General features: G+C 40.3%; 1 protein-coding gene across 4 annotated transcripts; it reads left to right on the top strand.

Moving 5' to 3' along the window:
- GOLM2 (golgi membrane protein 2) lies at positions 1–27,498 on the top strand. Of its 4 annotated transcripts, XM_069798725.1 has the most exons (11): positions 3–699; positions 7,296–7,350; positions 9,488–9,590; positions 10,685–10,775; positions 12,299–12,443; positions 13,341–13,421; positions 13,778–13,876; positions 15,304–15,477; positions 21,332–21,499; positions 23,513–23,592; positions 25,755–27,498. In XM_069798725.1, exons 1-11 carry the CDS (start codon positions 373–375, stop codon positions 25,833–25,835), a joined length of 1,404 nt encoding a protein of 467 aa, XP_069654826.1. In that variant the 5' UTR covers positions 3–372; the 3' UTR covers positions 25,836–27,498. The 4 variants fall into 4 exon arrangements, with proteins under 4 accessions (XP_069654828.1, XP_069654826.1, XP_069654829.1 ...); XM_069798727.1 differs by lacking the exon at positions 13,341–13,421 and having other exon boundaries at positions 1–699; XM_069798728.1 differs by lacking the exon at positions 23,513–23,592 and having other exon boundaries at positions 5–699.
- Positions 27,499–27,904: the final 406 nt, after the last annotated feature.

Genomic DNA, 27,904 nt, shown 5'->3' with positions numbered 1-27,904 from the left:
GCGCGGGAGGGCCCGCTGCCGGCCGGCGAGGGGGGCGGCGCGCCGCGGTGGCGGCGCCAGCGCAGCGTTGCGGCCTGTCCCTCCCCGCGGGGCGGGAGCGGCGCCTGGGCCGGCCGTGGCAGCGCGGGCAGAGCCCTGCCCCCGGCGCGGCTTCCACTCGGCCGCGTCCCCTCCTCTCGTCTCTCCTCTCCCCTCGGCTCCTCTCCCCCGCGGCCCCGCCGCCGGGGATGCGCCCGGCCCCCTGGGGCAGCGCCTCCGCCCGCCGTCCGGCTCCCTGAGCGGCCTTTCCGCCCCGCCGCGTCCCTGCTTCTCCCCTCTCAGGTGCGGGCGGAGGCGGTGAGCGGGTGAAGCCCCCGCCCGGCGGCCTCCCCCATGGTGGGCTTCGGGGCCAACCGGAGGGGCGGCCGTCTGCCTTCCCTCGTCTTCGTGGCGCTGCTGGTGGTGATCGCCATCCTCGCCTTCAACTGCTGGAACGCCTCGTCCCGCCAGGCCCTGCTGCAGGAGGAGGTGGCGGAGCTGCAGAGCCAGGCCAAGCGCACCGAGGTGGCCCGGGGGCGCCTGGAGAAGAGGAACTCGGACCTGATGGGCAAGGTCGACTCCCACAAGAAGCAGCTGGAGCAGAAGGAGGCCGACTACAGCCACCTGAGCAGCCAGCTGCAGGCCAGGGACGGCCAGGTGAAGAAGTGCGAGGACAGCAAGGTAGAGTGGAGCGTGCGGCCGGGCCCCGGGGACGGCGGGAGGGTCCCCCGGCGCCCTGCGGGGTGGCTCTGCCCGGGGGGGGCACCCTCGGTCCCGTGTCCGTGCAGCGCCTGCAGCCTGAGGGTGGAATAAGCCCCCGAAGGCACTGGTTTCTAGAGCTGGTGCGTTGGCTTTGGTTGCCGTCGGGACACTTGCTGTACGCTGGGGTTTCTGAAGGCATCCCAGAAAAGAGCTGAAAATGTCTAGCAAAGGCAGTGTGTGTGCTAACGGTGAAAACACCGAGAGCTCACTGTCTTCCAGGCGGCTATTTTTAATTTTTTTTATGAGCTTTCCTCTTCTGCTGAGATTATTTCGTCTTTCGCGATCAGTCAAAAAGCTATATGCAGCCTTAAAACTACAGTTTGCTTGGCCTTAAGGAAAACGAATCGAGTATAATGTTGCAGCGTAGCACCCCTGAGCTTGTTCTCGCTGTCGGTCTCAAAATGCCTTGCACATCAACGTCTGGTTCTTATGCAGCCAGCATACACTTGGGGAAAGTTCTTGCTGCTGACATTACGTGTCATTTCCTTTAGCTGCAAAGAGACAAGCTAATACAAAATTCAGCTTGCCCTTTTATGTGGAGGTGGCCTGGGAATTTCTTTTGTTGTGGAAGGGAAAATGAGTGAATGCATCAACTTTCACTGTTCCACTTTCATAATCATCACAGGCAACTCTTTACAGAGGAGTTAGGCAGACAAGTTCTTTTACTCAGTCGTGTATGGTAGCGTGTACTCTATTTGCATGCAGTTCATAATTCTGCTAATTGAACACTGTTTATCACAGTAGGATTCATGGAAATATTACACTCTCAGGCTTATTACTAGATGAGTTTGTTTTTCTGGCCCTTTCATATCACACATCTGATGAGCACTATAAGAAAATACATTTAATTGTCACAGAAAAATCTGCACACATACATGGCTCATTACAGAATTATGGAGTCCTTCAAACTGATTTAGTTTGTATTAAAGTTATGTGTTCTTTCCTACTGAACCATTAAAATTAAGCCATTTGTGTGTTCAGCAAACACTTTTTTAAAAATTTTTTTTCATTTCTGAGATTGGAATAAAAAGCCTGATTAGATATGTAATGGTGGATATTGGTGCTCTCTATTGGAAATAAATGCAACTAACACCATTGCGATAAATATATTATGATACTACAAAATCTAGTTTAATTTATAAATAAGTATTCTATACAGAGATCAAAATAGTTAGGTCTGATGAGTAAGAGATGCTGAACTCAAAGCAGTTAGGTTTTAACAAAGATGCTTCCGCTTGTAAAAGCCAGAAAATTGTAGTTTTCTAAACTGTTGGGGTTTTGTTTTGGTTTTTTTGTTGTTTTGTTGTGTTGTTTCTTTTTTTAAATTGAACTTTTACATGCGAATAGAGGGCAAATAGGTTTAGTTGTTCATTGCCCTCTTTGGTAAAAGCAAGCATTCAGAGATGGTAGTAGTTTGAAAACGCAGGAGGTGGTCAGTCACAGCACCGACCCGGAACTCCCTTTCTCCGGCTGTTGAGGATAGTAAAATAACATGAGTGCATGGCTAGACTGGACAAATTAATGGAGGAGGTCTGCTGAAGGTTGATAAATCCATTGAAACTGCCTCCAAGCTGCAGGCTGTTGGAGAAGTGGCTAAGGATATTCCAGGGAAGTAATATTGGTGGGTATTTGCAGTACGGATGTTCTTTATGTAGGTAAAGTTGATTTTGTGTTCTTATGATTCAGCCTGTGTTCATAGGGCAAGGAGCTTGTTTCATGTGCTGTTGTAACTGACTGCCAGGTGTAAAACTCCACTGGTGGTATTCAAGTAAGCTATCAATTATTGGGCTGCACGGCGAGGCTTGCTTTTAATACAAGAAAACTGTATTTTTTTTTTTTTTTTAAATCTGTGATGATTTACTGTAGGACACCAGGAGAGAAAATGCAAGTGCTAAGTCAGGGTGTCTAACAAGGGTTACTGGAAGCCAGAGCCCATTTTGATGCACATGATATAAACTGAGGTGCTGTTGAGCTGCACCTGCCTGCACCTGACCACTGTGGTGTTCTCCATAAATCTGGCTGGTCTTTGAATGCTCTCAAAGTCTGGCATCTCACAGGGCAGACAGAGCAGGAGGGGAGCAAGAAAAATGAGACTAGTAAACATCACAAATTGATTTTATTGTTAAGTGTATGCATACTGCAGTATATGTCCTGTATCCTTGTTCTTTGTTCTAGAAGCTACCATTTAAGGTCATGTGAGCTAGCTGCTTTTGAATATCCTCTCTTCTTGTGTTCAAAATGTTCAATGTGCTTTAATAGGCAAGAATAGCAGTATGTTTCATCAAAAACGAGTTGCTGTCCCTTTCTCTCTTGCTCCCATGTCAGCTACTGCCACGTTCTCAGTGGCAGCAATCCTATTTCTTTTTCTAAAAAAAACCCTTTAAGTGAGTGTACTTTAGAGAGTAGAGAATAAAGATCTGTTACCAAAAAAACCACTGACTAGTAGGCATAAAGTGTCTGACCAAAAAAGGCTTGAATGGTAATTTTTTTGTCTCAAAATAGAATTAGGCAAGGATGTTCTTCGAACAAACTGGGTTTTACCAGTGATCTTAGTACATTTGTGAAATTCAGGAGCTGTAATAACACCAGGACTGGTAATTCCCAGGGTGTCAAGTGATCACAACAGATCTAGGCTTATTTCATAGAAAATGCATTTGGAAGATGCTACTCTGGTGGTTCACAGTGTCAATTCTGTTTTATGCTCCTATGTCTTCATAAGAGATTCTTTGCCTTGTGGTCATGTAAATTAAGTGTGCATTCCCCAGTGTTGAGGCAACTTGAATTTCTGCGGGCAGCTTCCTTCTAGCTCAGTGATATCTGTAGTCAAGCCCAAACCCTCGTCTCTCTCCTCCCTCCCACTGTATGCCTAACAAGCCAGTCACGCTGCACCAGAATATTGTTTGCTCTTATGAGCAAATGTAGTAGTGTGACCTAGTGTCTTGTGTTAAAAAAAAGCATGACTTCTTGGGAATTCTCTTCTCCTGTCACCCTGTGCTCCTCTTGGTAAGCTTGTGATGGTCTGCTGGACCTTGGAACAAACCGGAGGAGTTCTCCTCTTTTGGAGCTCCTCTTGGGAGGCAAACAGGAGTAGTGATTGCCCCAGTGTTTGGGGAGGTGATGCATGCAGAAGTAGCATTAGTTTACTCAGTATTTCATGCTTTTTTGTAGCATACCATGAGGATACTTTTTTTTGCATAGTTTTACACGTCCCTTTGCAATAGGCTCAATAAAATGATTGAATGGCAGGAATTTGTGGTGGAGAGCTTCCAAATGGCAACCATCCAGTGTGTAGGGGTTCATAGCTCTGTATTTGCTGTTGCAGTTCTCAAGAGCATGCCTTTCTCATTCCAAAGCTGTTGCTGGCAACACCAGGTGTGTAATACAGCCTTGCCCCTTAGCTGGTGCCTAGAAATGGTGCTTCATAGGATGAAACTGTTCAGTAAAACATCCTTGGGAGCAGCTGGTTGTGTTCTTTGTTGCCAAAACTCCTTGATAGCTCCTCAGTGCGCAAAGCTGTAGCTTTACAGCAGTGATGTTGAGTGCATCTTCCAATCTTACCGCACGTTCCTGATGATAACGTCATCTGTACTAATTGCCTGATGATAGCACTGTCTATTCTGAAAAAGGCAGTTGACAATAGTAGAAGGATCATGCAATTGTGGCATATAGACTTTTAAACAGCTTTCCTGTGCTGTTCAACACATGCCCTAGCAATGCGTTGGGAATGCCCAGGCTTGTGAAGCTCCACAGAGGAATATGGACATCTGCTCGTCCTGCTTTGATAGGCAATTCAGAGGGTGTTCTTGCTAGATAAAGAAATGACTCCCAGGGAAATATGTGTGGATATTTACAGTTCATCACTTACTTCATCAGGAAGTAATACCACCTGTGTTCTGTCCTGCCATACATAGATATAAGCTCCAGCGTGTTTATAACTTTTTTTCTCACAGTGCCTTTCAATATATGACAAGACTGTTAACACTTCAGACAGCACTGGAAGGTTGCCTTGCATGTACGTAGCTCCAGCATGCACAAGATTTTTGATGTTTTTTTCCTGTTCAGAGCTCATTGGGCTACAGAGAATTTCTTTTACACATCCCAACTGCTTTGGAAAGGATCTGAGAAGCCACTGAGAAATATGAACAGTACAAATAGGTCTAGACTCAAGGAGGACACAGCTCAGAAAGAACTGGACTTGCGCCATGGTTTGTGGAGTGTGGGGTTTTTTGCATGTGTAGGTGGAACAGATCCCATGAATCATAAGACATCATCTTCCCTTTCTATCCTTCTGATGAGGGACATTTGCTGTCAGCTGAGCTGTTTTGGATATAAATTCTGTCACTTGTCTCTGAAAGTCAAAATCGCCAAAATGAAAGATTGTGTGATAAAACTGACGCTATCTTCAAATCAAACTCCTGTTAACAGACAGGCAGCCCTCCCCAAGCCCATGGCAAGTGAAATGTTTTATAGCATGAACAGAAGCAAGCCAGTAAGAAGGCTTTATGTATTATGAATTCTGATAGATGGAGGTTTGAAAATGGAACCCGCTGCTTCCCAGGATCTCCTTTGTTTGTACATTGGGTTCTGGGAGAGAACTGCATAAGAGTGGAAGACAGGAAAAAATTGTTATTGCCAGTGGCTTTGCAAAATAGTGAAGGATACTTTTTCATTAATGTTCAACAAATTGCTCTTTTTGTGTCTGTTCCCCTGTCCCCGTGTCCATTCGATGGAGAGCTGGCAAGATGGGCACCTGTTGGAATAGAAAGGCTTGGCCGTTACTTTTGTCTTGTGCTTCTGTGTGAAGCCCCCACTGCAGGGGTTACTTGCACTTTGGAAATAAAGCACAGGAAGTCCAACGCAGGCTTTCATTTAATAGAGTATTGTTCTTTGTGCATCCTGTAAGTAGTGTGCCTTAAATGTCTTGGTGGGCAGAGCACATGTGTAACTGCTTCTCAGATGAGTGGCTTTCTGATGTGCTGAGAAGGCTCCTTAAGTGTCCCTATTGGGTGTTCTTATTTTATATCATAGAGCAGTATGGTCAGAGTTCTCGGGTTACCACAAGACTGCATCATCTGCCACTCTTTCTTTTTTTGGGAAAAGCCTTGTGAAGTGGCTGGGCTCGCAGTGGTGCCTCTCTGCACTCCAGAAACCCTCTTGGCTTTTGTTCTCAGCCATGGGGCAAGGTTTGCTGCCAGCACTGCCCATGTGTGCATTGCTGCTAGGGATGAGCCAGGATACTGCAGTCTGGCACAAACAAAACTCTCGATGGAGCACTCTGTTTCATAAGGAGCCTCTATTATGTGACTGGAGCTGTTGGATGCATGCCTTGGTGTACACTCTGTTCTGCAGAAAATCACGATTTCAGCAGTTCTTCTATGGCCATAGTTCCTAAAGTTATAAATGCCTGTCTCAACCCATATGGGACAAATTGAGTCAGTCCAGAGTTTGAGTGCCTCTTTTAAAAACAAAAACATTACTTGAAACATTTTTAAAGAAATTAATAATTTGATAAAAGGGAAGGTAGAGGTGGGTGGAGGAAGTCTTAAAGAGAGGGCATATGTCTTTTTTGTTTGTTTTGACAGGAAATGTAGGTAACTGACTCAGACGCTGAGCTTCAGAATCTGTGTGGGGATTGTAATAGCCTGTGTGTGTGTGACCCCCGTGCCAGAGTAGGTGTGCTTGTACTTCATTTTGGTATTCTGAGAGGTAGTTCTGACCTTGTAACCCAAGAATGACAACCCTGTTTCAGCACCCTTTCTAGAGTTACCATTATATCGATCATGAAACTACAAGAAAAATAATTACAGCATCAGTGTTGGCTGATGACAGTCGTGGTTTTTTTCCATGCTTTTTCAGTATGTTCTACATGTGCGTCTTTCTCTTTATTCCTGCTATATTTTGTCTTTACATATGTCTTTATGTAAGAACAAGGCAAAGCATCTTTACTTAATGACTTTGTGTACACGCATTTCTTATTTATTGTAACTGCTATTTTTTCCTTACTAAAAATACCAAATTAAAAGCTGTTGTGGAAGTCTACTGGTGTTAGATTCTCTCTTAAAAATAAAACATGTGTTATGAATATTAGGTAGCATCACACAAAAATTTTACTTTAAATACACATTAGGTAAAAATTTTTTGCTAATGATGCTGTGTGTTTATTTTTATACACTTATGCTTTGACATTGGAAATTCACCGTCTCCTTCTGCAGTATCAGAATGCAGTGTGTTTATTTTAGTCCTGACAGAATCTACTTTTTGGATAGAAATATGTTCTGGAAATAAATTTAAGTCCTTGTTAGCAAAGCCTAAATAGAGTGTTTAGGTTGGTGATATCACTTATAGGCAACTAAATATACATTACTTATATTTACAAGAACTTTGTATATGTCATTCTGATAATCCTTTACATACATTGTCTTTACAATGAAAACAAGCACACTTGAGTCTTCACAGTCTAAAACCTATCTAACCTGCTGATTGTTTATATTTACATAGCCATTTCTTCCTTTCAGATTAAGCTGCAGAACAACATATCGTATCAAATGGCAGACATACATCGTTTAAAGGGTAAGGAATTTATGGCCAAACAGTAGTTTGGCAGACTGTGAAGCTGTGTATTTTTTTAACAGCCTGGGTACTGCAGCATACATTTTTAAATGAAAGATCAAGGGATGCTGGAACATCGCATAATGTGAAATTTCATTATATTTGTTTATTACCTGTCTGAGTAAGTGTAGGTTTGGCTCTTGTAGACTTTGCTCTACTGTCTGCAGAAAGAACATGTATTCTGGCACTGCTTACTTCCAAGATATTTGAATCATTTTCATGACCAAATACACAGTTTAGTATAGGTTGGATCAGCGATGTTGTGATACTCATGCTGGGTTAGAAAAGGTCCAAAAAACATCTTTTAAGGCTGATATATACAGACACGATCACAATGCCTGTAATCTTACTGTATGGGTTTCAGAGTGACCTGGAATGTCTAATGCCAAAATTTGAACATGCCTGCAGACAATGTGCTTGGCATTTCTGCCTGTATCTATGTAGTTGAAACTTAAAATAGTAGGAAGCTTAATAATTTTTGGTAGCCTGAGGAGCAGGGAGAAGAAATTCTAGAACAATTACTAGTGAAGACAAGAAATATGTATTGGTTTTATAGATAGTGTGAAGGTACTTTCTTTTGTACATTTATTGCAGAAAAAGAGTATTTGACAATCACGCGTAAAGTAACCTAGTAGTACTTTTGTGTTACTCGGAATAACAGAATCTTTCAGGAAATTAAGGAGATTTCCAACAGAGAGGTGAAATAGCATTATGTAAGTCTTCTGAAGCAAAAGGTAAAGAAAAATTTAGGAGTGGTTGTGGGTTAACACCGGCTGGCAACTAAGCACCACACAGCTGCTCGCTCACTCCTCCCCCCTCGCTGGTGGGGTGGGGAGGAGAATCAGAAAAAAAGTAAAAGTTGTGGGTTGAGATAAGAACAGTTTAATAACTGAAATAAAATATAAGAAGAATTGTAATGGAAAGGAAGATAACAGAGAGAAATAAAACCCAAGAAAGAACAAATGATGCACAATGCAATTGCTCACCACTGCTGACCAATGCCCAGCCAGTCCTGGAGCAGCGATCTGCCCCTCCTGGCCAACTCCCTCTATAGTATTTTTATGGAATATCACTTTGGCTAGTTCAGGTCAGCTCTCCTGGCTGTGCTCCCTCCCAGCTTCTTGTATACCTGCTTGCTGGCAGAGCATGGAAAATTGAAAAATCCTTAACTTAGTTATCCTGCTATTGCTACTTAGCAACAACTAAAACACCAGTGTGTTATCAACATTATTCTCACACTAAATGCAGAACACAGCACTGTACCAGCTACTAGGAAGAAAATTAACTCTATCCCAGCTGAAACCAGGACATTTATGTCATGCCCAGGTCCCACACTTTCCAGTATATCCCAATTAATCACCACCACCTTTCCTGTCTCTTGATATATACATACAGATATCATTCCCTTAGTCTATTGGCCAGCCCTATAAAATGTCCGTTGAGTTAATTTAGTCCATGACTTTGGGCTCCATCTGTCATAACAGTCTTTCAGGGCAGGAAATACGGTGTGTGGTGTTGGATTGTTGCATGCTGAAGCCAGTTATGGTTCTATCATCGCTGCACTTTGCTCAGTTTCATCAAAGTTCATTCTTCATTAATCTGTGTGATTTTTACTGTAATACCCATGATACAGCATAGAGCCACCGTAGAAGTAATGATACACAATTAACATCATACAATTTAATTCATTGTCTATTCTCACCCAAAATCAAATCCCCTTGAGGTACGGATCAGGTTTCCCCATCCTCCCGCATTATCCACCAAGTGCACCCAGGTCCTTGAGCAAAAGCAATCCCATGAATGGGTTTGTCTTTGCCTGAGGCAGGAATAACCCAGACTGTTTTCCCTAGCAAACCCTGAAACCAGGACAGGCATAGTATCAGAAGAATTGTTCTGTAATTCATAGTGACGTCTGGCATACATGAGTAAATTGGCATTTTTTTCAAGTTAGTTTAAGAATCTTTAAAGTATATCTAGAATAAATAACAGAACTTGAGGAAATTTTTAACCTATATAGCAATATTGAAACTTGTATCCACCATGGGGCATTTTTTTCTTATATTTCTATATTCATGTTGATTTTTGCTTCTTCATCTAGAACAACTAGCAGAATTACGTCAGGAATTCATTCGACAGGAAGATCAGCTTCACGAGTACAAGAAGAACAATACTTACCTTACAAGGAGATTGGAATATGATAGGTATGTCTTCAAGAATGTTAGTAACTGTAGGTTTGCGTGTGTGTAATGGAGGTCTGTGTTTATTAAAAAGTGCAAATTAATCCTATTCCTATTGATCCTCAAACTTGAGTGTACTAACTTGGTGATGTAACTTTGACTTAGCTAGTTGTTTGATTTTTGAAGTTTTATTTTTTGTGTTCTACTCCCCCCCCCCCCCCCCCAAAAAAAAAAAGTGAGATATGATCTGAGAAAAATCTGACTTACTGGAATTTTTCAGCGTTGGACAATTTTTAAGTCAATGCATTTTTTTATAACATGGAGATTTTGGTTAACAAATACTTGAAAGAGTTTAATCAACGCAGTTCTGTAAGCTGCCAGGGTTGTTAATTGTTGTCTTTCTAAAAGTGTAATTTTATTTTTTTCAATTGAAGTTGAAAGCATTGTGTATATTGAAATTTTAAGTTGATCTCAGCCTTGTAAGTTTATGATGTAGAAGCAGGGAGAACAACTACTTCTGAAGCTTTGAGGGATGGGGAGATTAACACTTGAGAAAATGTTTGAAACTTTCACACACAAAATTATATTCTTTATGTGCTATGTTGAGTATTTGCAGGTTGGTAGGACACATGAGTTTTGTTGAATTGGGTTGATCTCTGTGTGGCTTGTTAGAGAAGTTGGGACACTTAGCTGTGTTATTCAGATCTTGTTATTTGAGTTGGTAGCAGTAACTGATAGTAGTAGTTGTGGATCTTCTGTGTTGACAGCCATGAGAGAGAGATTGCTTTCCTAGTGGAATTAATATATGCTGATGACAGATTAACTGTGAAGCTTGAGTTTTCGGTTGCTTTCCAGGTTTTGGAGGAAATATGTTCAAGGCCATTCTGTTTATTTTACTGTTTTTCTGCTCTGTCCCTATTTTTTCCAGTTCTGCTTTCTTTCTGTATTCAGTCCATTTCCACTCCATACACATTCCAGGACAAGGCTTTTGGGACAGACTATTCTAGTTATATCTCAGGTTTGGCTTTTTGTGCCACTTCATATTTTTACCCCTATTTTATTTATGGGAGAGCAGATACAACGAATGAAATACAGCTAATAATCTCTTTCTAATCAAGTCTACAGTGTGGGCAGCAGATCAAGGAAATGAGACTGCAACATGAAGAAAACATAAAGAAATTAATGGATCAAGTTGTGCAGGAACAAAAGGTAATGCGCAGCCAAGTTTCTTTGTTGAATTAGAAGGGCCTAAAGTCTGCTATTTGACTCAGCATTTCAGCTATATGGAGGCCTTGAACATTTCTTCCCTAACTTTTTGTCAAATATTGTCCTGAGCAGCCCTAAATGGGTATTAGTGTAAGAACATCTGCCTGTTTTGCTCGGTCAGTGAACTGAGCCTTGAAGATCAGGCTTAAAGCTTTGCTCTGCTACAGCCTTCCTACATGACATCATGTCTAAGGATTTCAGCTTCTTCTCTGTAAAATGGATATTACTTTGTAGCTCTCCAGGGTAGGATCTATGTTCTTACAGCCTTATACAGGTTATTGCAAAGGTGAACCTGATCTCTGTTGAGGCCTCGAGGTGCTAATGTGATGCAAATAACAATGGTATTTGAATGGTATCAAGGGTGTAATTATATCGTGCAAGCTGCCAAAAGAATATGGGCCTCTTTCCTACAAACAGATGAAATAACCTGCTTTTCTTAAAATTTCATTTCCTTGCTTTATCTCCGTTTACAAACATTTCAAGTAACAAGGCAGACTTAAAAGTAGATTTCAGTCAGATCTTTTCTTAAAATCTAGAGTTGCTTCAAAGTCTCTGACCCAAGGCTTAAGGCCAATGATGTCTTAACCTCTTTGTGTTATACTTAAGAGCTGTGTATGCCAATATAAATGTCATACAGCCATGCTGTATTTTACATTTTCTGTTCAGTTATGTGTCCATACTCTCATCTCCTACCCTCAGGATTCAGATTTGTATATAGAGGACTTCTGCTGTTGTTTGCTTTGGTGATCACCTAATTCATAAAAGTGATTTTGCTTACCCAAAGTGTTGTGGTTTAACCCTAGCCAGCAACAAAGCATGACGCAGCTGCTTGCTCACTTTCCCCGCCCCCCATTCCACTGGGTGGGGGAGATAGTTGGGGAAAAAAGTAAAACTTGTGGGTTAAGATAAGAACAGTTTAATAGGACAGAAAGGAAGAAAATAATAATGATACTATTGACAATAATAAAATGACAGTGATAATAATGGAAGAATTGGAATATACAAAATAAGTGATGCACAATGCAATTGCTCACCACTTGCCGACCAACATCCAGTTAGTTCCCAAGCAGCAATCCTCCCCAGGCCAACTCCCCTCAGTTTATATACTGGGTATGACATCATGTGGTATGGAATACCCCTTTTGGCCAGTTTGGGTCAGCTGCCCTCGCTGTGTCCCCTCCCAACTTCTTGTGCCCCTCCAGCCTTCTTGCTGGCTGGGCATGAGAAGCTGAAAAATCCTTGACTTAGTATAAACACTACTTAGCAACAACTGAAAACATCAGTGTGTTTTCAACATTCTTCTCATCCTGAGTCCAAACCATAGCACTATACCAGCTACTAGGAAGAAAATTAACTCTAACCCAGCCAAAACCAGGACACCAAAGTAATCTTGAATTTGAGGGTGTTTGTTTTGTAATTTTCAGGGATGTGCTTAATATTGGTTCCTTATGAATTTGTTCTAACAGGCCACACAAAAAATTCAGTCCAGCAAAGACACTGAAGTAAGTCCCCATAATGATGACCAGGCAATATCTAAGACTGTTCCAGAGGCAGTAGATAAAAACACAGTAAAGAATGAGCAGCCATCAGATCGTGTTGTAAATGGCAAAGGTATTTCCTTTTTTTTTTTTTTTTTGGTCACTTGTGATAGCTAATGTGCCAATTGTGTTGTATCCTTTTGCTATCAGACAGAATCATGCATTTCTCTGAAGTAAAACAATGAATTTTTTGGCTCAGATAACTTGATTAGCTGCATGTGATTGTACTAAGTTAGAGTTTATAGGTATCCAGAGATTGGCATGTCCTTTCTCTGGGTCCTTTTATGAAAGTAGTTTCTTGCATAGTTTTGTGTTCACTTCGTTGGTTCATTCACATCTCCTTGCTCTTGTGGCCAATTGTGAACTGGGGATGGCCTCTCCCCTCCCTGTGAGATGTGTCTTGGGGTGAGCTAGGGAAGGGACATGCTATTGGAGAGCTGGAATCTGCACAGAGACAGTGGCTGGAGGTGAGGGGCACTGAAACCAGTGTGAGAAGTCTGTAGCTGCGTAAGTCAGCAGGAACAGTGGGGTCCTTTGGTTATCAGGAGCTGTACAGGAGGCTCTCAGTGAGTAACTATTGTGGTTGTTTCCTTCCTGTAGGCCTCTCCAAAAGGCAGACAGGTTCCCTTTGTTTCTATTTCTTGTGCTGCTAAATCGGCACCTTTTTCTATCAGTTCAGTGTCTATTCCGGCCAGCTTCTTGCAGCAGGCTTCTCTTACTCTGCTGCCAAGAGCAGCGCATCTGTTTCCCATCCTTTTCTGAAAATTGTACTGACTTTGGGAGCACTGCTCCAAAGCAGTCTTCAGTGACTTTGACAGTACAATATAAGGAGTGTTGTAGTTGCATTATCAATATGGGACATGTTCTGTGGATAAAGGACTTTTCTACTGGTCTTAGAGCCTTCCACAAGAGGGAAATTCACTGTTCAATCTTAAAGGTTAAGGCAGAATACCCTATTCTTCTCTTACAGAGAAAATCAAACCAGGAGGAGATGCAGGCATGCCTGAAATAGAAGATAATGACCCTGCTAAAGCTGAAGATACTCCCACTGGTTAGAAGTATTCTAATACTTCCACATTTGGCTTCTTAGTGGCATATATATTCTGTTTGAATACCATGTGTTTCATAGTGAATGCAAAGTTTTAAAATTTGTCTATGGAAATAAAATTCAAGTGAGGTGTAAAATCTGATAATTTTTACTGTGCTTTAGAGGTTTGATTTCTCAAAACTGAATGCTTCTGATCCCCCCCCCCCCCCCCCCCGTGCCCCCTGAATTATATTTTCATCTGTGGTTTAAAAACAAGAAAACAACAACAACAAAAAAATTACAGGATTGTAAGAGGAAGGCCTGGTATATAGTGTCTGTTTGTTTCATGTTAATGCTTTTGTCCATGTATTTTGTTTTAGCTTTAAAGAAGCCACTTATTTCAGCTCCTAAAAGTGAAGGTCATCAACCTGTTATAAATCTTCCAACTGAACAGCCCCATGCTCCAAATCTGGCACCAGGTAAAATTCTTATTTGCAGGTGACAAATCAACTATTTGTAGGAAACTTACCATTTAATATCTGCTACGATATCATGATGTTAGATGTAGGTGGCCAGCCCCTTTTTTGTTTGATGTGGTTACAAAATGAAAAACAACGATCAATTTCTGCAGGATGCAAGATTGAATGTGTTCTTAGTCTGGCTTCCTGAGGCACTGAGGTTGCTGGCTGTACGATCTCTTTTCGTTGTCCCCCCGCCCAGTAATTTCTGAGCCTTTTGACCAACTTCAGCCAAATTTGAGAGTTAGAAGTTTCAAAGACAAGTGCTTCAGGATTCCTCTACTGGACAGAGGAGAGAAATTGAAATTAGTATTCCTCCTTAGGGGTACTAATTAGATAGGGCTGCAACATATCATCAGGAGTTGGTTGTTGATCTATTAGTAGCCAGTTATATTCAGAGATTAAACCAGTGGTACTATTGCTTGCTCAGTGTCCTCCTGTGCCTGTGAACAGCTCACTTGAGGGTGATGTGGGGGAGGCTTAGGACATGAGAGAACTAAGAGTACTGTCGTGAAAGGGTTTAGAAGAATTACAGTTAGAAAGGACACAAATCTGTAGAAAATACCCTTATATTTAATCCTGGTGGATCAAGTCACTTTGCTTTAACGTCAAAGAGAATGTTAGGTTATATCTGCACTGCAAGTGGCATGTTCAAATACTGTTGTGCTAAAAAACATTAAATGTAACGTATTTGTTACGTATTTGTGATGTGACCAAACAGCTTGAAGTTTTTTGTTATGCCCATTTTTGGTTCTTTTGAAAAAAGGCAACAGAAGTATTTATTAATTTCTTTCCTTTTGCAGTGGATGTGTAAGCAGATTAGAATACCAAAATTGGGGAGCTCAAAGTCTGTATATACATTTAAAGTTTATTATTTCCAAATGTCAAATCTTTTAAATAGTTCATTTCTTTTTGTTGTTCTGAGGTATTCCTTCATTTTGACTTTTATTAATGAGAAAACATAAAAAGTAGCAAGTGAAAAGCTTACTTCATTGAATTTAGAGTTTATCAACAGAAGGTTGATGTGAATTTCAAGGGGACCAGGGTTTTCTTTATTCCTCGGTTATGTAGTCCTGTGATTCTGCTTATTATTTTTAGCATAACTTCTGTGACCTACTGCAACCTTCTCCTCAGATCATAGCTCTTGAAACAATAAATGATGCTTAGTGGATTTGAAAAGCAGAATCAGCAGGAGGATAAAAAAAAATACATAAACGTATTATTGTTCTGGGCTTCATCAAGCACTTAAGTACATACAGAAAATCAGCTGAGAAGGTAACGACTTAGGATTGATTACATATTAAAATGTGATGAATTATCTTTTGCAGTAACATTCTAGCCTTCTTTTTGAACCATGTAAAAACCAAACACGCTTCCTCATTCTGTAGGTTTGCACAGCGACAATGATGGAAATCCTGATACTGTGAAGCAGATACCTCCAAATTCTCTCCAGCACTTAAATTTTGAAGAAAATGTGGAAAATCAGAAAGACCACAAAATTGAGACAGACCATATAAAAATTCCAAAGAGCAGAGTTAGTGACTTGCAGAAGATGAAGCAAAGTAAGTTGGCCAATATCATATACTTCAATATATTAAGAAAATCACTTCATTTTCTGTCTGTAATAGTGCCTGTCTGGAAAATAGGAACTATTACAGCAGATGGCCTTCTGGAGGGTAAGCCTGAAAAGAAATGTATAATGTTACTGTGTAAAAGATATGCCTTAATGTGTCATCTTTCATCTATCTATCTATCTATCTATATATCCTAGTCATTAAAAAAAATTACTGGCTTATAGGAATTTAAAATGCTTCTGGAAATTACTACACACTTAAATAGATTAAGTCAAGGATTTTGATACATGCATGATACCGAGTTACTTATATTCACACTGCATTACTTAAATACAGTGTTTTGGACAATATCGTAAGAATTCAGCCCTTACATAAGGGGGTCTTTGTGATGGTATATGTGTATTGGCCAGAAGTTTATTCTTCTGTGTGAGGAAGTTTTCCAGAACCCTTCTCTTCCATGTCTGCGCAAGGAAGAAGCCTTCAGACAGGAGCAAATCATGTATTTGTTTATTGTGTATGATGGTGGTAATACTGCTGAGGCTTAGTGGGCAGACAGCAAGTAAGAACTTGCAAAGACACATTCAGCTGTCTGTGTACTGTTGTTTTTGAGATGTGTGTCTACCCTGTGGCTGATACCATAACACTGGGAGAGTGTTATACCTACAGCATTTGATTTTGCATCTTCCTGTTGCATTGAAACAAGTTTCTTACAGTATCAGTGGAGGTACTATACTCCCAAGTATTAGAGTATCCTGACTAGATATACCTTAACCTAGTTATTTTCAAAGAACTAGTTCCAATTGTTTAGCATTTGGGTGGGGAGGGGGCATGTGGAAGAAAAAAACATAGTGCTGAAACATCTCTTCTTATTTGGATTAAAAAAAAAATATATTTTTTTTTTCTTTATTTTATATAGGTATTACAAATTCAACTTCAAATTTCATTGTACTCTCAGCTAAGTAGTTTTCATTTAGGTTTTGCTTTCTGTGGTTAAAATCTGTCTGTACTCCAAGATGACAAGTTACTACATTAGAACAGCCATCTTCAGAGTCACAAGAATTGGGAGGAGAAAAGGATTCTATAGTTTCCCTGCAGAAACCTGTGTTAATTCTGTGGATTGGATAAACAGTGGTACAGAAATAGCAATTTTGTTGAAATAGAATCATAAATTGGTTTCAGTGATCAATGAAAAGAGTTCTGAAAGCTTGGGTTGCTCTTAGGAACATGGAACTATGAATTAATTTTTGTCATAAAAGGTTTAGTTTGGGAAGTTCCCTTCATTAGAATTAAGTTGTTGCAGTTCCTTTTCTTGCTCTAGAACTTGACTGGCGATTCTGTAGCTTGGAGAAGTTGCAGTAAAAAAGTGTTAACCTCTAGCAATCTCTTAAATTGAATAACAGAGAACCAAGTTTAAAATAATACTCCATTTATTCCTGTAGAATGTTTTAGTTGCTATTCTGAAGCAGAGGTTAAATTAAAACGGAGCTTGTGAGCATATAGTCAGACTTGCTAGCAGACAGCTGTAGGGTGTATGTTGGCATAAAGGGGTGTACAGGGATGTGGGAGTTCAGTGTGTTCTCTCCTCCCCCAATGCCCTTGTAGGCCCCGCAAGGGTCAGAGTAGTAGTAGGTAGTGCCAGACCTTATCTGAGAGGTTTAAAAAGCTACCTGAAATGGTTTCTGAACCATTACCAACTTTGAGAGGTACCATCATACCGCAGGAGGACATGTCTTTAAAAAGTGAATGGGAAGAGGATTTGAGGAGTTCTAGAGGCCCAGCAGCCTAGCTTTGATACCTGGAAAGGTAACTGGACAAATTCTCAATCAGTTTGAATACAATATGACAAGTGGTTAACACTGATTTTTCAAGAACAGATTGTGTCAAAGTGATATGATCTGAAAAGTATGTATTCAAAGGAACGAAAACAGTAAAAACAGGTATGTGACTTTGTTGTAGGCAAATTAATGGAGACCTGGTCAGGAATAAATTGCTATTTGGTGGGTGCACAACTTTAAGAAAATAATATTTCAGGCATAGGTATTACTAACAGTTTTATTTGAAAACCTTCTGTGAGGTTTACAAAGATGCATCCTTTGCTTGGCACTGTTTGGTATTTTGAGTGCTGGATGATAAACAATGTATGAGATGTGGTTTCAGCAACATAAAAGTTTGTAAACATAAAGTAGTCTGCAATTAAGAATGGAGAATTACATGCACAGAGTAAGTGACAAATAACAAGTGAGCAGTTTGGTCAAAACCGATGCGGTCAACAGTGGGTATTAGTCACTAACAAATGTTTGAGGTGAGGTTTTTCTTCTGGGATGTGTTAATAGGAATGTCAAATAAGATAATAAGATAGAGTAACTAACTCTCTTTTACCTAGTGCTTGTGAGGCCATCCTCTGGCTTTAAATACCAAAGAAAGATGATGTGAAGCTGGGAGGAGTTCAGGGGAGAGGAAAAAAAAAAAAAAATTAGGATTTAGTATGAGGGGAAAAAAGCTCTAAAAAGACAAGGGTTGAAGAAGTAGGGAATGAACATCAATTTACTGTTTTGTTGGGTTTGGGGTTTTGTGTGTGTGGTTTTGTTTTTTTTTTTTTTTTTAAGAAAGATCTTTAGGGAAGGCTTCAGTTGTTTTAATATCATTCATGGATCTTTCTGATGAAGTGGGGATAGGTGTATTCAAAATTGGCATGCAACCTGTGTAAGCTTTTCTTCCATTCCGTGTATCCTGAGATGTGTGAGACTATTTAGTTTATCAAAGGAGCTTCTTGAATATCCTGTGCTTGTCAGGCTGAGTGACTACAGCTGAAATGACAGAGCTCCATATTTCAGTTGTTGGGGTTTTTAAGTGGATTGGCAGTCTTCCCTGGTAATGGATTAAATGATGTGGTGGGCTAGCTTTGTAGGCAGGAGCAGCGAATGAAATGTCTCCATTGTAGGCTGTGAATGGGTACCTAAGAGTCAGTCATCATCACCGATTAGTCTGTTCCTTTTCTCTTTGCTCCTTCATATTTGTAATAGCTTACATTGTAATGATGCAATGAGGGAGAGTGTTTCTCTATCACATATGGAAATAGCAAATCCAGGTTTGTAGAAGATTTCTTTCCTAATTGGTCAGCAGTGGCTGTTTGGAAAGGTCACTCGGTGATAAGTTAATCTCTCTGGTATAGAGGAGCCCAGCTCTGGCACAGCAGCTTTCACTGTAGACAATTGCCTGGCTGGGGCTTTGGTTACTGAGCACTTCATAAATTGCTGTGCATCAGCCCATGGGATGAGACTTAGTAACCATCATTGGTCAGGCTGTCATATCTGTCCGGTTTCAGGATTGGGGAACTTCTCCCAAAAAGATGTTTTCCTTTTTTATTTTGATAGCATAGATTTAAAAAGCAACTTTGGTACTAGGTATAGAGATGGGCACATTGCAACTGTTTGGTTTCAAAAGCAGCAGAACCTGAAAGTGACTGCAGCAACGTCACTATTTGTGCTTTTACCTGGCACCCTGGAAAAATGCTGGGTGCAGCAAACCTCCAGTCCATGCTGCTGTTTAAAGTTGTCCTGTAAGCAGATCCTTAGTGATGAACACGTGGACAGCTGCTTCAAGTAGTGTGTTTCTAAGGATCCAGCTTTGAGTAATATCCCATGTCTATTCAGAATGCGTTTTGGCAAATGTTACCTGCAGATTTTAGTATCAGTGACATCCTTATGGGGCATTCCGTGCTGTCACTAACCTCTTGTGCTTCAGGACAACATACTCCACTGTGCCTCAAATAGTCCATGCAATGCCTGTGTTACAGCCACTGACCGAGGTTTGGAGTGATTTGAGATCCACAATGCCATCAAGATTCCAGGTCTTACCTGTCTGTTTCAGAAAGCAATTGGTGCAGCTACCAGCGACTCCTGTTTCGGTGTTTGCCTGAAGTCTTGGTATCCCAAGACCGTGATACGTGCCTTGCATTAGAGTATTGATGTTCTCCTGATGTCGTGTGAGAAGTCATCTACTGCCTAAATCTGTTGTACACCTGACTCTGCATGCACAGGCAGTGGACTTGCTGTAAAGACCACTTAGCCCAAAATGACTGCTGGTGAGGCTTGTGTGCTCAGCCTTTCCTCCCTCGATTTGAAGTAGCTTGAGCTAAAATACCAAATGCTTAAAGCAGAATGAAGTGCCTGTACTGAAAGAGTAGCTGCATCCTGCAGCTGTGCTGGAATCCCAAGCTCACCAGGGCTGTTCTGTACACTGGGCTGCTCATGTGAGCTTCAGCTCACCGGCCTGTATGGGCTTGTTGTGTTTCCTAGGATCTTTTTCTAATATTTTAACCTTTCCTTCTGTCAGCTTAAATTTATTCAGTACTTGTTTGTCACAGGATTTCTGGCATATCTGCAGGCTTGTTTTTTCTGTAAGTTAAGTGCATTCAGTTGTCTTTCCATAGCTTATTTTGTATTTAATGTGTGTGACTTGTATGGTTCTGTCTGCTTTTTATATATAATGCAGTGTCCAAAACTACAAACAATAATAGCAAGGATTCCTCAATTTTAGATGAACAGAGAATGACTAATATATTAAACTTCTGATTTCTAAACAGATCATAGTTTCTTCTTGCTTATTTTATGAAAATAACTGAAACTTCTCTTTCTGTGTATTTGAGCTGCACTAGATGTGATTCTTCTGCTTTTCTTCCCCATCCAGATAAGCACTATGTTATAGTTTCTGTCCTGATTTTTATATACTGCCACATATGATAGCTTTCATTGTTTTAAGAAATAATTTCATTTTTACATCTGTCCATTGTAACCACAACCTTCCTTTTAATCCTAATGTTGAAATAATATTCTCCAGTTTTACTTTCCTGTTTAATTGCTTCCACTGCGAATCACTTAACATCTGCCTTGGCAGATTTTTTTTTTCTCAGTCCATTTCCAGTCTGTAAAGATTGTATCACACTTTAATCCTGTTTTTCTCATTTATACACAATCCCTCCAGACTTGTATACTCTGCAGACTCAGTGTTGCATTCTTTAAGCAATGGGCAAGCAGACTGAACTGCATTGGACTTGAACAGATCTCCCCATATCCCATTAAACACCAGCTCTGAACTTGACATCACACCATTAATCTTTCATTGTGTGCTTGGTTGACTGTCTAGTCATTTCACAGTTCCAGCTAATTGTCGTTTTTCTTGTGCATTGTTTCAGTATCTGGAACTGTTCTTAATTCTTTGCTGGGAGACAAAAATACTGGATTCAGAACACTTTGAAAATGGTTAAAGCTTAACAGGAATCCAGAGTGTAAAGCCAAATTAATTAGGTAGTTAAAAAAATCAGTTCAGAGATGCAAGGCAGATCTTTGCTAGATTTTTTTTTTTACCCTTGACAGTATGGTACACGCTCTGCAGACATTACCGTATACAAAGTCAGCAATATATTGCTCCATTGTGTGTAGAAAAATGCCAGTCCTCCACAGAAAAAAGCCTAGACACAAAAACTTCCCCTGCATGCTCCTCAGCATTTTAAGAAAACTTTTATTCGTGTTTGTAGGTAATCAAAGATGGAGCGTTTTGTTTGGATGCTTACTCTAGCTCTTTTCTCCAAAGAGCGAAGCTTATAAAATCAGATTTCACAAGATCCAAATGCTGAATGACCAAGTACATCCTTTTGGCACGGAGGTGTTCCATAAGCCTTGTTGTTCTCCCCTTGCCCAAGCCCTCTCCCTTCTACCCCCTTTCTCCTCCAGCTGAAACTACTACAAACCCCCAACTATGTTAACCTGTGGTCTGCTTTCGTTTAGTATCTTCCTATTTCTTTCCTCTCTGCTTCTGACTTAATCCTTTGCCTACTTCACAGGCCGATTCTTTGATGAGAATGAATCCCCTGTTGATCCGCAGCAGGGTTCTAAACTGGCAGATTATAATGGGGATGATGGTAACGTGGGTGAGTATGAGGCAGACAAACAGGCTGAGCTGGCTTACAATGAGGAAGAGGATGGTGATGGTGGAGAAGAAGACGTCCAAGGTGAGCTTGGGCCTTATCTCCATCCCATTGTAATAAAATCCACGCTGAGTTTACTTGTTGAATTTGTGTAAAGCCTCGCTATTTTTAGCTGATCACAAATTTCTAGTATAGAATAAATAAGCTTTAGGAATCTTTAAAATTTGGTCTTGCTCTCTGTTTGAAAGCAATGTTACAGCAGTTTCCAGTGAGAGGATTTCGATACCTTATTTCAGTTATGTATACAGTTTCTGCTAGGAAAATTAAGACACTTCAAATTTCAGAAATCGTTTTGTCTAAACCCCAAATCTGGTATCTACCTAGTTGGGATGTAGTCTTTGACATTACTAAGGCAATTTTCAAATACAGAAGCATAGGGTTTTTTTTGACTACTGCTTTTGTCACATCTGCCTTAAGGTGGTATGCAATGAGGCCTCAGCCATTCTAAGTGTAATTTTTGCACATTGTACACAGATTCAACAGGCTTCTGGTTTTCCTTGCTAACCAAACTTCAAAACTCATTAATCTGGTGCCAGCCTCATACCTGTATATGCATGCTCACCACCTCTTGTTCTGCATGCGTTTCAGTGCATCGCCCCTCCTCTCCATTGCTTGTCTGCCATGTATCTGGCACGCTGTCTACCATTCTCCATCTAGTTGTTTGGTAATATTTTGTGAAGGGCTTGCATGTCTGTAGGGTAAAAATGTATACCTAAACATATATAGTATTTCCAATTAAGGAAAGTGCAAAATAAAGGGGGGGGGATGGGGACGGGACAGGACAACGATGGACGGATGGACATGATTGAAGTTCTACAGGCACCCAGATTTAGATCCTCATGATACAACTTTTTTAGTTGGTAGTTTTTCGAACATGTATTTAAGTGGTGTATTCCAAGCATAATTAATAGGAAAAGCTGATAAAAAGCAACTGATTTCTGTGGGCCTGCATCTAACTATGCAGTGTAAGCATTTTTTGGCTGGGCTGGTAGTTTGAAACTCATGAACAAGCAAAAGAAAAGTATGGATCAGAACCCTGGGCAGTTAATTAACTTACTGATAAAAATGAAAACTCAGTTGCTGCTTCAGAAGATGTGTCCTGTTTTGTTACACTTGCTCAAAACTCGCAGCGGAATTTGGTCACTCTGGATTGCTAACATCTCTTCCTCTGGATGGATTATTACTGGGTTGTAATTTGCTTGTACCAGCTAGTTTCTAAATGAAGGTACAAAAGTATATACAGCTGCTTCTGTCGATGCTGTGGAAGTAGGAGACTTGCTTCTAATCATTATGATCTTGTAATGAAAAGGAAAGCATGGTATGTCGTGCACGTTTGTACATCTAAGCTCTGCTCTGCAAATTGAAGCAGTTGTGTGAGTTGGGCATTTCATTTTTTTTATTTCAGTTCCCCATAGTAAGCAGTGGGTGATGCCTGGCTCCTCACCACCATAGTTCCTTAACTGGACTTGAGAATACCATTCTTGAAGGTTTAACCAAGGCCACGTAACTGTTACTTAATCTCTGCTGATTTGTACCATTCACTTCACCCAGCTTTTGGGCTCGTCTTTACCTGCAGCCATTGTGCTGCTGACCAGGAGTGTGGGAGGAGGTTGGCTGCCCAAGTGGTGGAGGGACGTGGCCCTTGCTGTACCTCAGAGCTCCATGCCGGTTTGCTTATGAATACATTGCTATGGTGGCCTTTACAGGGAAACTAATGGCTTTAGGTAGCAAGAGTTAATAACGTGTATGCTGTAAACTGTTACCAGTAACGTGAACAGCGTTCCTGTATGCCACTTCCAAAAGGGTGGGTATGATATAGTAGCAAGTGGTGGAAAGTTGTTAAAAACTGTAGAGATTGTGCTTATGTAGCTTGATATGCAAGGGATATTTGAAAAAGTAAGAGCTCTAACTGCAAATGGCCTCATAAAACTGTTTCCCATTTACATGTGGTACCTGTCAGTTCACTGCTCTGGTGGCTTTAAATTTGGACTTGGCGAAAATAATTTTTCTGATCAACCCCTCTGTATATCTGTATAGGCATAATGGATTTAATATCTGGGAGTAAAGACAAAAGAGTGACTTCTGGAAGCCTTTTCATGAAGAACAGTCTGAGCAGTGTATGTTACTACCTCAGACTTATTTTTCCAAGCCCTTTGTTATGTGGTTTCCTAATAACTTGTTGACTTGATTTGATACAAGTCAAGCAGCATGGCAAGTGGTACTTCCAGAAGTAGCATTTTAGAAACAGTGTCTGCTTTAGTCTTTACAGTAATTTGTTTGCAGGGTATGAGAGGGTAGAATTGTGGGGTTTTGGAGGGAGAGTGGTTACAATTGTTTAGGAAGGGGAAAAAAACCCTGAATTTCTGTCTAAAAACTATTAGAAAAACATCACACGGTTTTGCATCAGGCTAGAACAAAGCACGTGGCTTGTGCAAACAAAGCAATTTAATTAAACGTGTTTTTCTGTTGCCACTAGAAATGTGTGGGCCTTAGACTGAAATTATCAGAGGAAAATACACAACTTTGGGAGATATGCTCATGTGAATGTCAGTATCTAATCTGGCATTCCTTCTTTCAGTCTACCTGTTTGAAATGCAAGGTGATATTTAAAAGTTGTTGGCTTCTACTATAGCAAACATGTTTTTGTGGTGGCTGGATTATATAAATCAAGTGATATCCACATGCTGTATTAGTAGTTTCTTACCGAACAAAAGCATGTGTCATGTAGATAAGCTTCAGCCTTTTGCTGTTGGGAGTATGTTACCATCAGGTACCAACCTCGCGTGCAGGCTCATGAGTAATTGTTGTTAAAGTGTTGAAGAGCTTCAGGCAGCTTATCATCTAGTAGAAGACTTAGTAAACTTTAACTTTGCTTTCCATTCATGTGAACAAGCATCTTTCCTGAATATAAAGGAACACAGCTTTGAAATGCAGGAAGAGCTTATTAATTGACACAAACTGAAGTTTTAGGGCTTTTTCACTTATTGAGGGAAGAAGGCTGGGGACCCACACAGGTAGAATGCAGAATATTATAATATGTTTTAAAACATCACTTGAAAAAAATTACTGAATGTGCATTTTCTTGATGGATGTTTTTGTGTGTGCTACAGTAAATGGTTATACTGAGGATGCACAAGTTTGTTTTAATTTTACGATTTTCCATGAGGCTCAAAAACCAAAACCCAAGGAGTAGAAGTCAAGAAGTAGGACAGAGTAGAGTGGTGGAGCGAGAGAGTCATTCTGGATCTGAAAAATGAGATGAAACAACTTCATTCTTCCAGTCAAGGGCAAAGCTGTAAATCTATTGTAAAGACGAACCAAGCACAGCTGGGAAAGATGTGGCGTGCCTGAAGTGGCCACTTACAATGCGTTGCCCCTGCCCTGCTCTCAGCTCCTGCTGTGTGTTCCCTGGCTGAGTGCGCAGCTATTCTGCAATTCACAAGTAGACATCTTGACTGACGGGCTGAGTGTTTTATCACGTAGGAGCCTGGTTAGATGGGTTTGTTTCAGCTGTGAAGAGTAGTGGTGAAAAATGTATTGTTGAGTCTTCAGCAGTGCTGAGAGGGAGAACAGGGATTTCCCTTGATAAGAGGTTGGAAAAGGTTGAGAGCTGCCTTTCACATTTTTAAAAGTTTCTCTTCAAATTTTACCCTCAAGTCTGACATGCGAGGTAGCAGTATGTAAAAATGTTGACAGCAAAGTCAATTCCAGCATTAGTAAAAATCTCATGACTGAAAAATGTGCTGTGCCATGTTTGTGTGGAAGGTATCATCTTTCAAATCTGAGAAGTAGGTGGAAAAAGTATTATCTTAGCCTGGAGGGGGTCATGCTGACTTCTCTGTGCTAGTCCCATCAGGTACCCAGTCTTTGCAAAATTGTGCAGTGTATTAACTCTGGAACGGGTTAAAAAATGGCAATGTAACATGCCAAAGTAATTGACTTTGTAGTTGGATTTTAGCGGGAGAGGTTGAAGTCTTTTTAGGAAGATTCTCAAATTACAGTAGTAAGTTTAACTAGTTCTACAATCTCTTAAGTCAATAAATCACTGAAACATGGTTGCAATAAAGCCAAAGATATTGTCCCAGAGTGCTGACAGCTGGACTTGTAATCGCAGGCCCATATGCGTCCTCCATATTTTCCCCAGTGACTCCATTCCCATAACCAGACAAGGCCAATTCAGTGTGGATGTATGCATTAGCAGCATGTTCTGGGAAAAGTCTGTTTAAACGCTTTTTCCAGTAGTATCACATCAGATTTGATCTGAATATTTTAATTGCAGATGATGAAGAAAGAGATCTACAAAATGACCTCGTTGATTATGGCAAGCCACGCTTCAGTGATGGTGTTCTTTAAGGCCTAAATTAAGCAGGAAATGTGGATGAGGAGAGATCTCAACTGAGGAACTTGAAGTGCTGCAAAACTGAACCATTTTTACTTCTGTGTTTCTTACTTTAAAGGAAGCTGATAATAAAAAGTGATGAGTATACTCAAAGTCAGTGACGTAACAGAAGGAAACAGTTCTGTACATATGTACATAGTTGTACTATTGCAAATTGTATTAAAACTACATTTTTGTTGTTACATTGAGCCAATTAGACTGTACCTTATCTGTAATAATCTTTACATTTAAAACCGATATTATAAATATGGGCTGAATTGTTTCTGCAATTTAGAAAACTTTGTAAACTGGAGAACTTGTACAGTTTGTATCTCATGTAACAAATACACTGTGGAAACAATGTACAGCCAAAGGACTCCTTTTCTACAGTAATACCTGTATGAGCAAAAATACTGCTTTTCTCATGAGTGCTGTGTTTTTGTATTTTGCAGGTGAGCTATCAGTTGAGAATGAAAACTGAATGTTTAAAAAATTGCTCCTTCCTTAATGTAACAGAGGAAAGGCTGTAACGGTCTTCGGAAGCAAGTACCATTTTAATTCTCATATACAGTGACCAAATCTAGTAGCTAGAGCTGGAAATCGGTTATATTAGGATTTTTAATAATTTGATACATCCTGAAAAAGTTGTGTAACTAATAGCTTATTTTAAAAAGTAATATAAATAATTCAGCACAGCTTATAGGAAATCTTTGTGTATGTGTTAAAGAGAGCAAGTGTGTTAGTGAGAAACAGGCAAGTCTACATCAGCTTTGCAGGAACCTTAATGGAAGGAACAACTCCTACTCTTGGTAAATACGTGGTATGCACTGTTTCACTGTCTTGAGAGCATCCATCCTGTGTCACAGTCACTCAAGTTAATTTACAATTTAATACTTTGATACAGATCTCTAAACATCTGCCATGTTCCATGTTTTGATTTTCTATATCGGAAAGTTTGTAAGTTAGATACTTTTTGTATTCTGTGTTTAAGCACTTTCTGATTTTTATGGAAATGACTCTGTTGGTCTACAGTAGTGGAAATTACGGTTATTAACCCAACCTGCTTCTCCAAAAGGGCTACTGTGAAAAGAAATTATAAGGCCAATGACATGGGTGATTGTACTTTATCTCTGTACTCAGGTTCCAGTTTGAAGTAACAGCTAAGGTTTGCTCAATGCCAATTCAGTGAACCTTTTAAATAAATTTCAACAGTCATACAATTCTTTTTAACTTTTTTTTTTTTTTTGCTACAGGGATCTTCTACTAATCAGACTTAAATATACAAGAAGTAAAAATTTCAGATTCTGGTGATGCATCTTAAGGTTTTTTTTTACTTAAGGCTTGAGCTCTTCATTCCATACTTCTGGGAGGCAGATGGGGGGGAATAGCCCTTTGCATGGTGTGATGTACTTTCAGTTGAAAATAAAATGCTGAACCTGCTCAGAATTAGATACCATACTAATACCACACAATGAGTATGAACTTGTACCAGGATTCTAAGAATAGCAGTCTTCAGTAAATACTGTATTTAAGCACTACAATTTTTTTGTCTTAAAATGTAATTTCACCTTGAATTAGGTGTTAACTTGATTCTTCTAATGAAAGCAACATTTATGGGTTCTAATAAATGAAGTTGTTTAAAGTATGTGAGGCTTCTGGCTTTTTTTCTTTTGACTTTTAAAAATTGGATTAACTTAGGGCTTTGCAGAAGTCTAGGCATTTTGACCTATCAGCAGTGGTTACAGCTGTTTCCTATAGGCCAGCTCTGGGGGCAGTGGTGGAGACGAGGAACTTGCTATGTGCCTTGCAGCTTGTTTTTGTCACAGGCAGGGCAGTACCAGCATGTGCGCCCCGGCTATTGCGAAGGCAAAAGTCTGCTTCAACTCTAGTACCTGTGCACTCGGTGGGAACATGCATAACACAGGCAACAAATTTTGAGCTGCTTTTACAGGTATGTAAGAATAACTTGGCAGGTAGAAAGCCTTAAGTCTGTCACCATGTAACCTCTGGTGCTGTAAAAAAGCTGCTGTGGCCAGTCCTGTCTGTGGTGT

The sequence above is a fragment of the Haliaeetus albicilla genome, chromosome 12 (assembly GCF_947461875.1).
Source record: "Haliaeetus albicilla chromosome 12, bHalAlb1.1, whole genome shotgun sequence".
Classification (NCBI taxonomy): domain Eukaryota; kingdom Metazoa; phylum Chordata; class Aves; order Accipitriformes; family Accipitridae; genus Haliaeetus; species Haliaeetus albicilla.
This window is presented reverse-complemented; position numbering and strand designations above follow the sequence as displayed.

Excerpts from the sequence above, each read along its gene's own strand:
- GOLM2 (XM_069798725.1), top strand. The coding sequence starts at position 373 with ATGGTGGGCTTCGGGGCCAACCGGAGGGGCGGCCGTCTGCCTTCCCTC. Across the intron at positions 700-7,295 it reads AGAAGTGCGAGGACAGCAAG|ATTAAGCTGCAGAACAACAT; the intron begins GTAGAGTGGAGC and ends TCTTCCTTTCAG. Across the intron at positions 9,591-10,684 it reads AGGAGATTGGAATATGATAG|TCTACAGTGTGGGCAGCAGA; the intron begins GTATGTCTTCAA and ends TTTCTAATCAAG.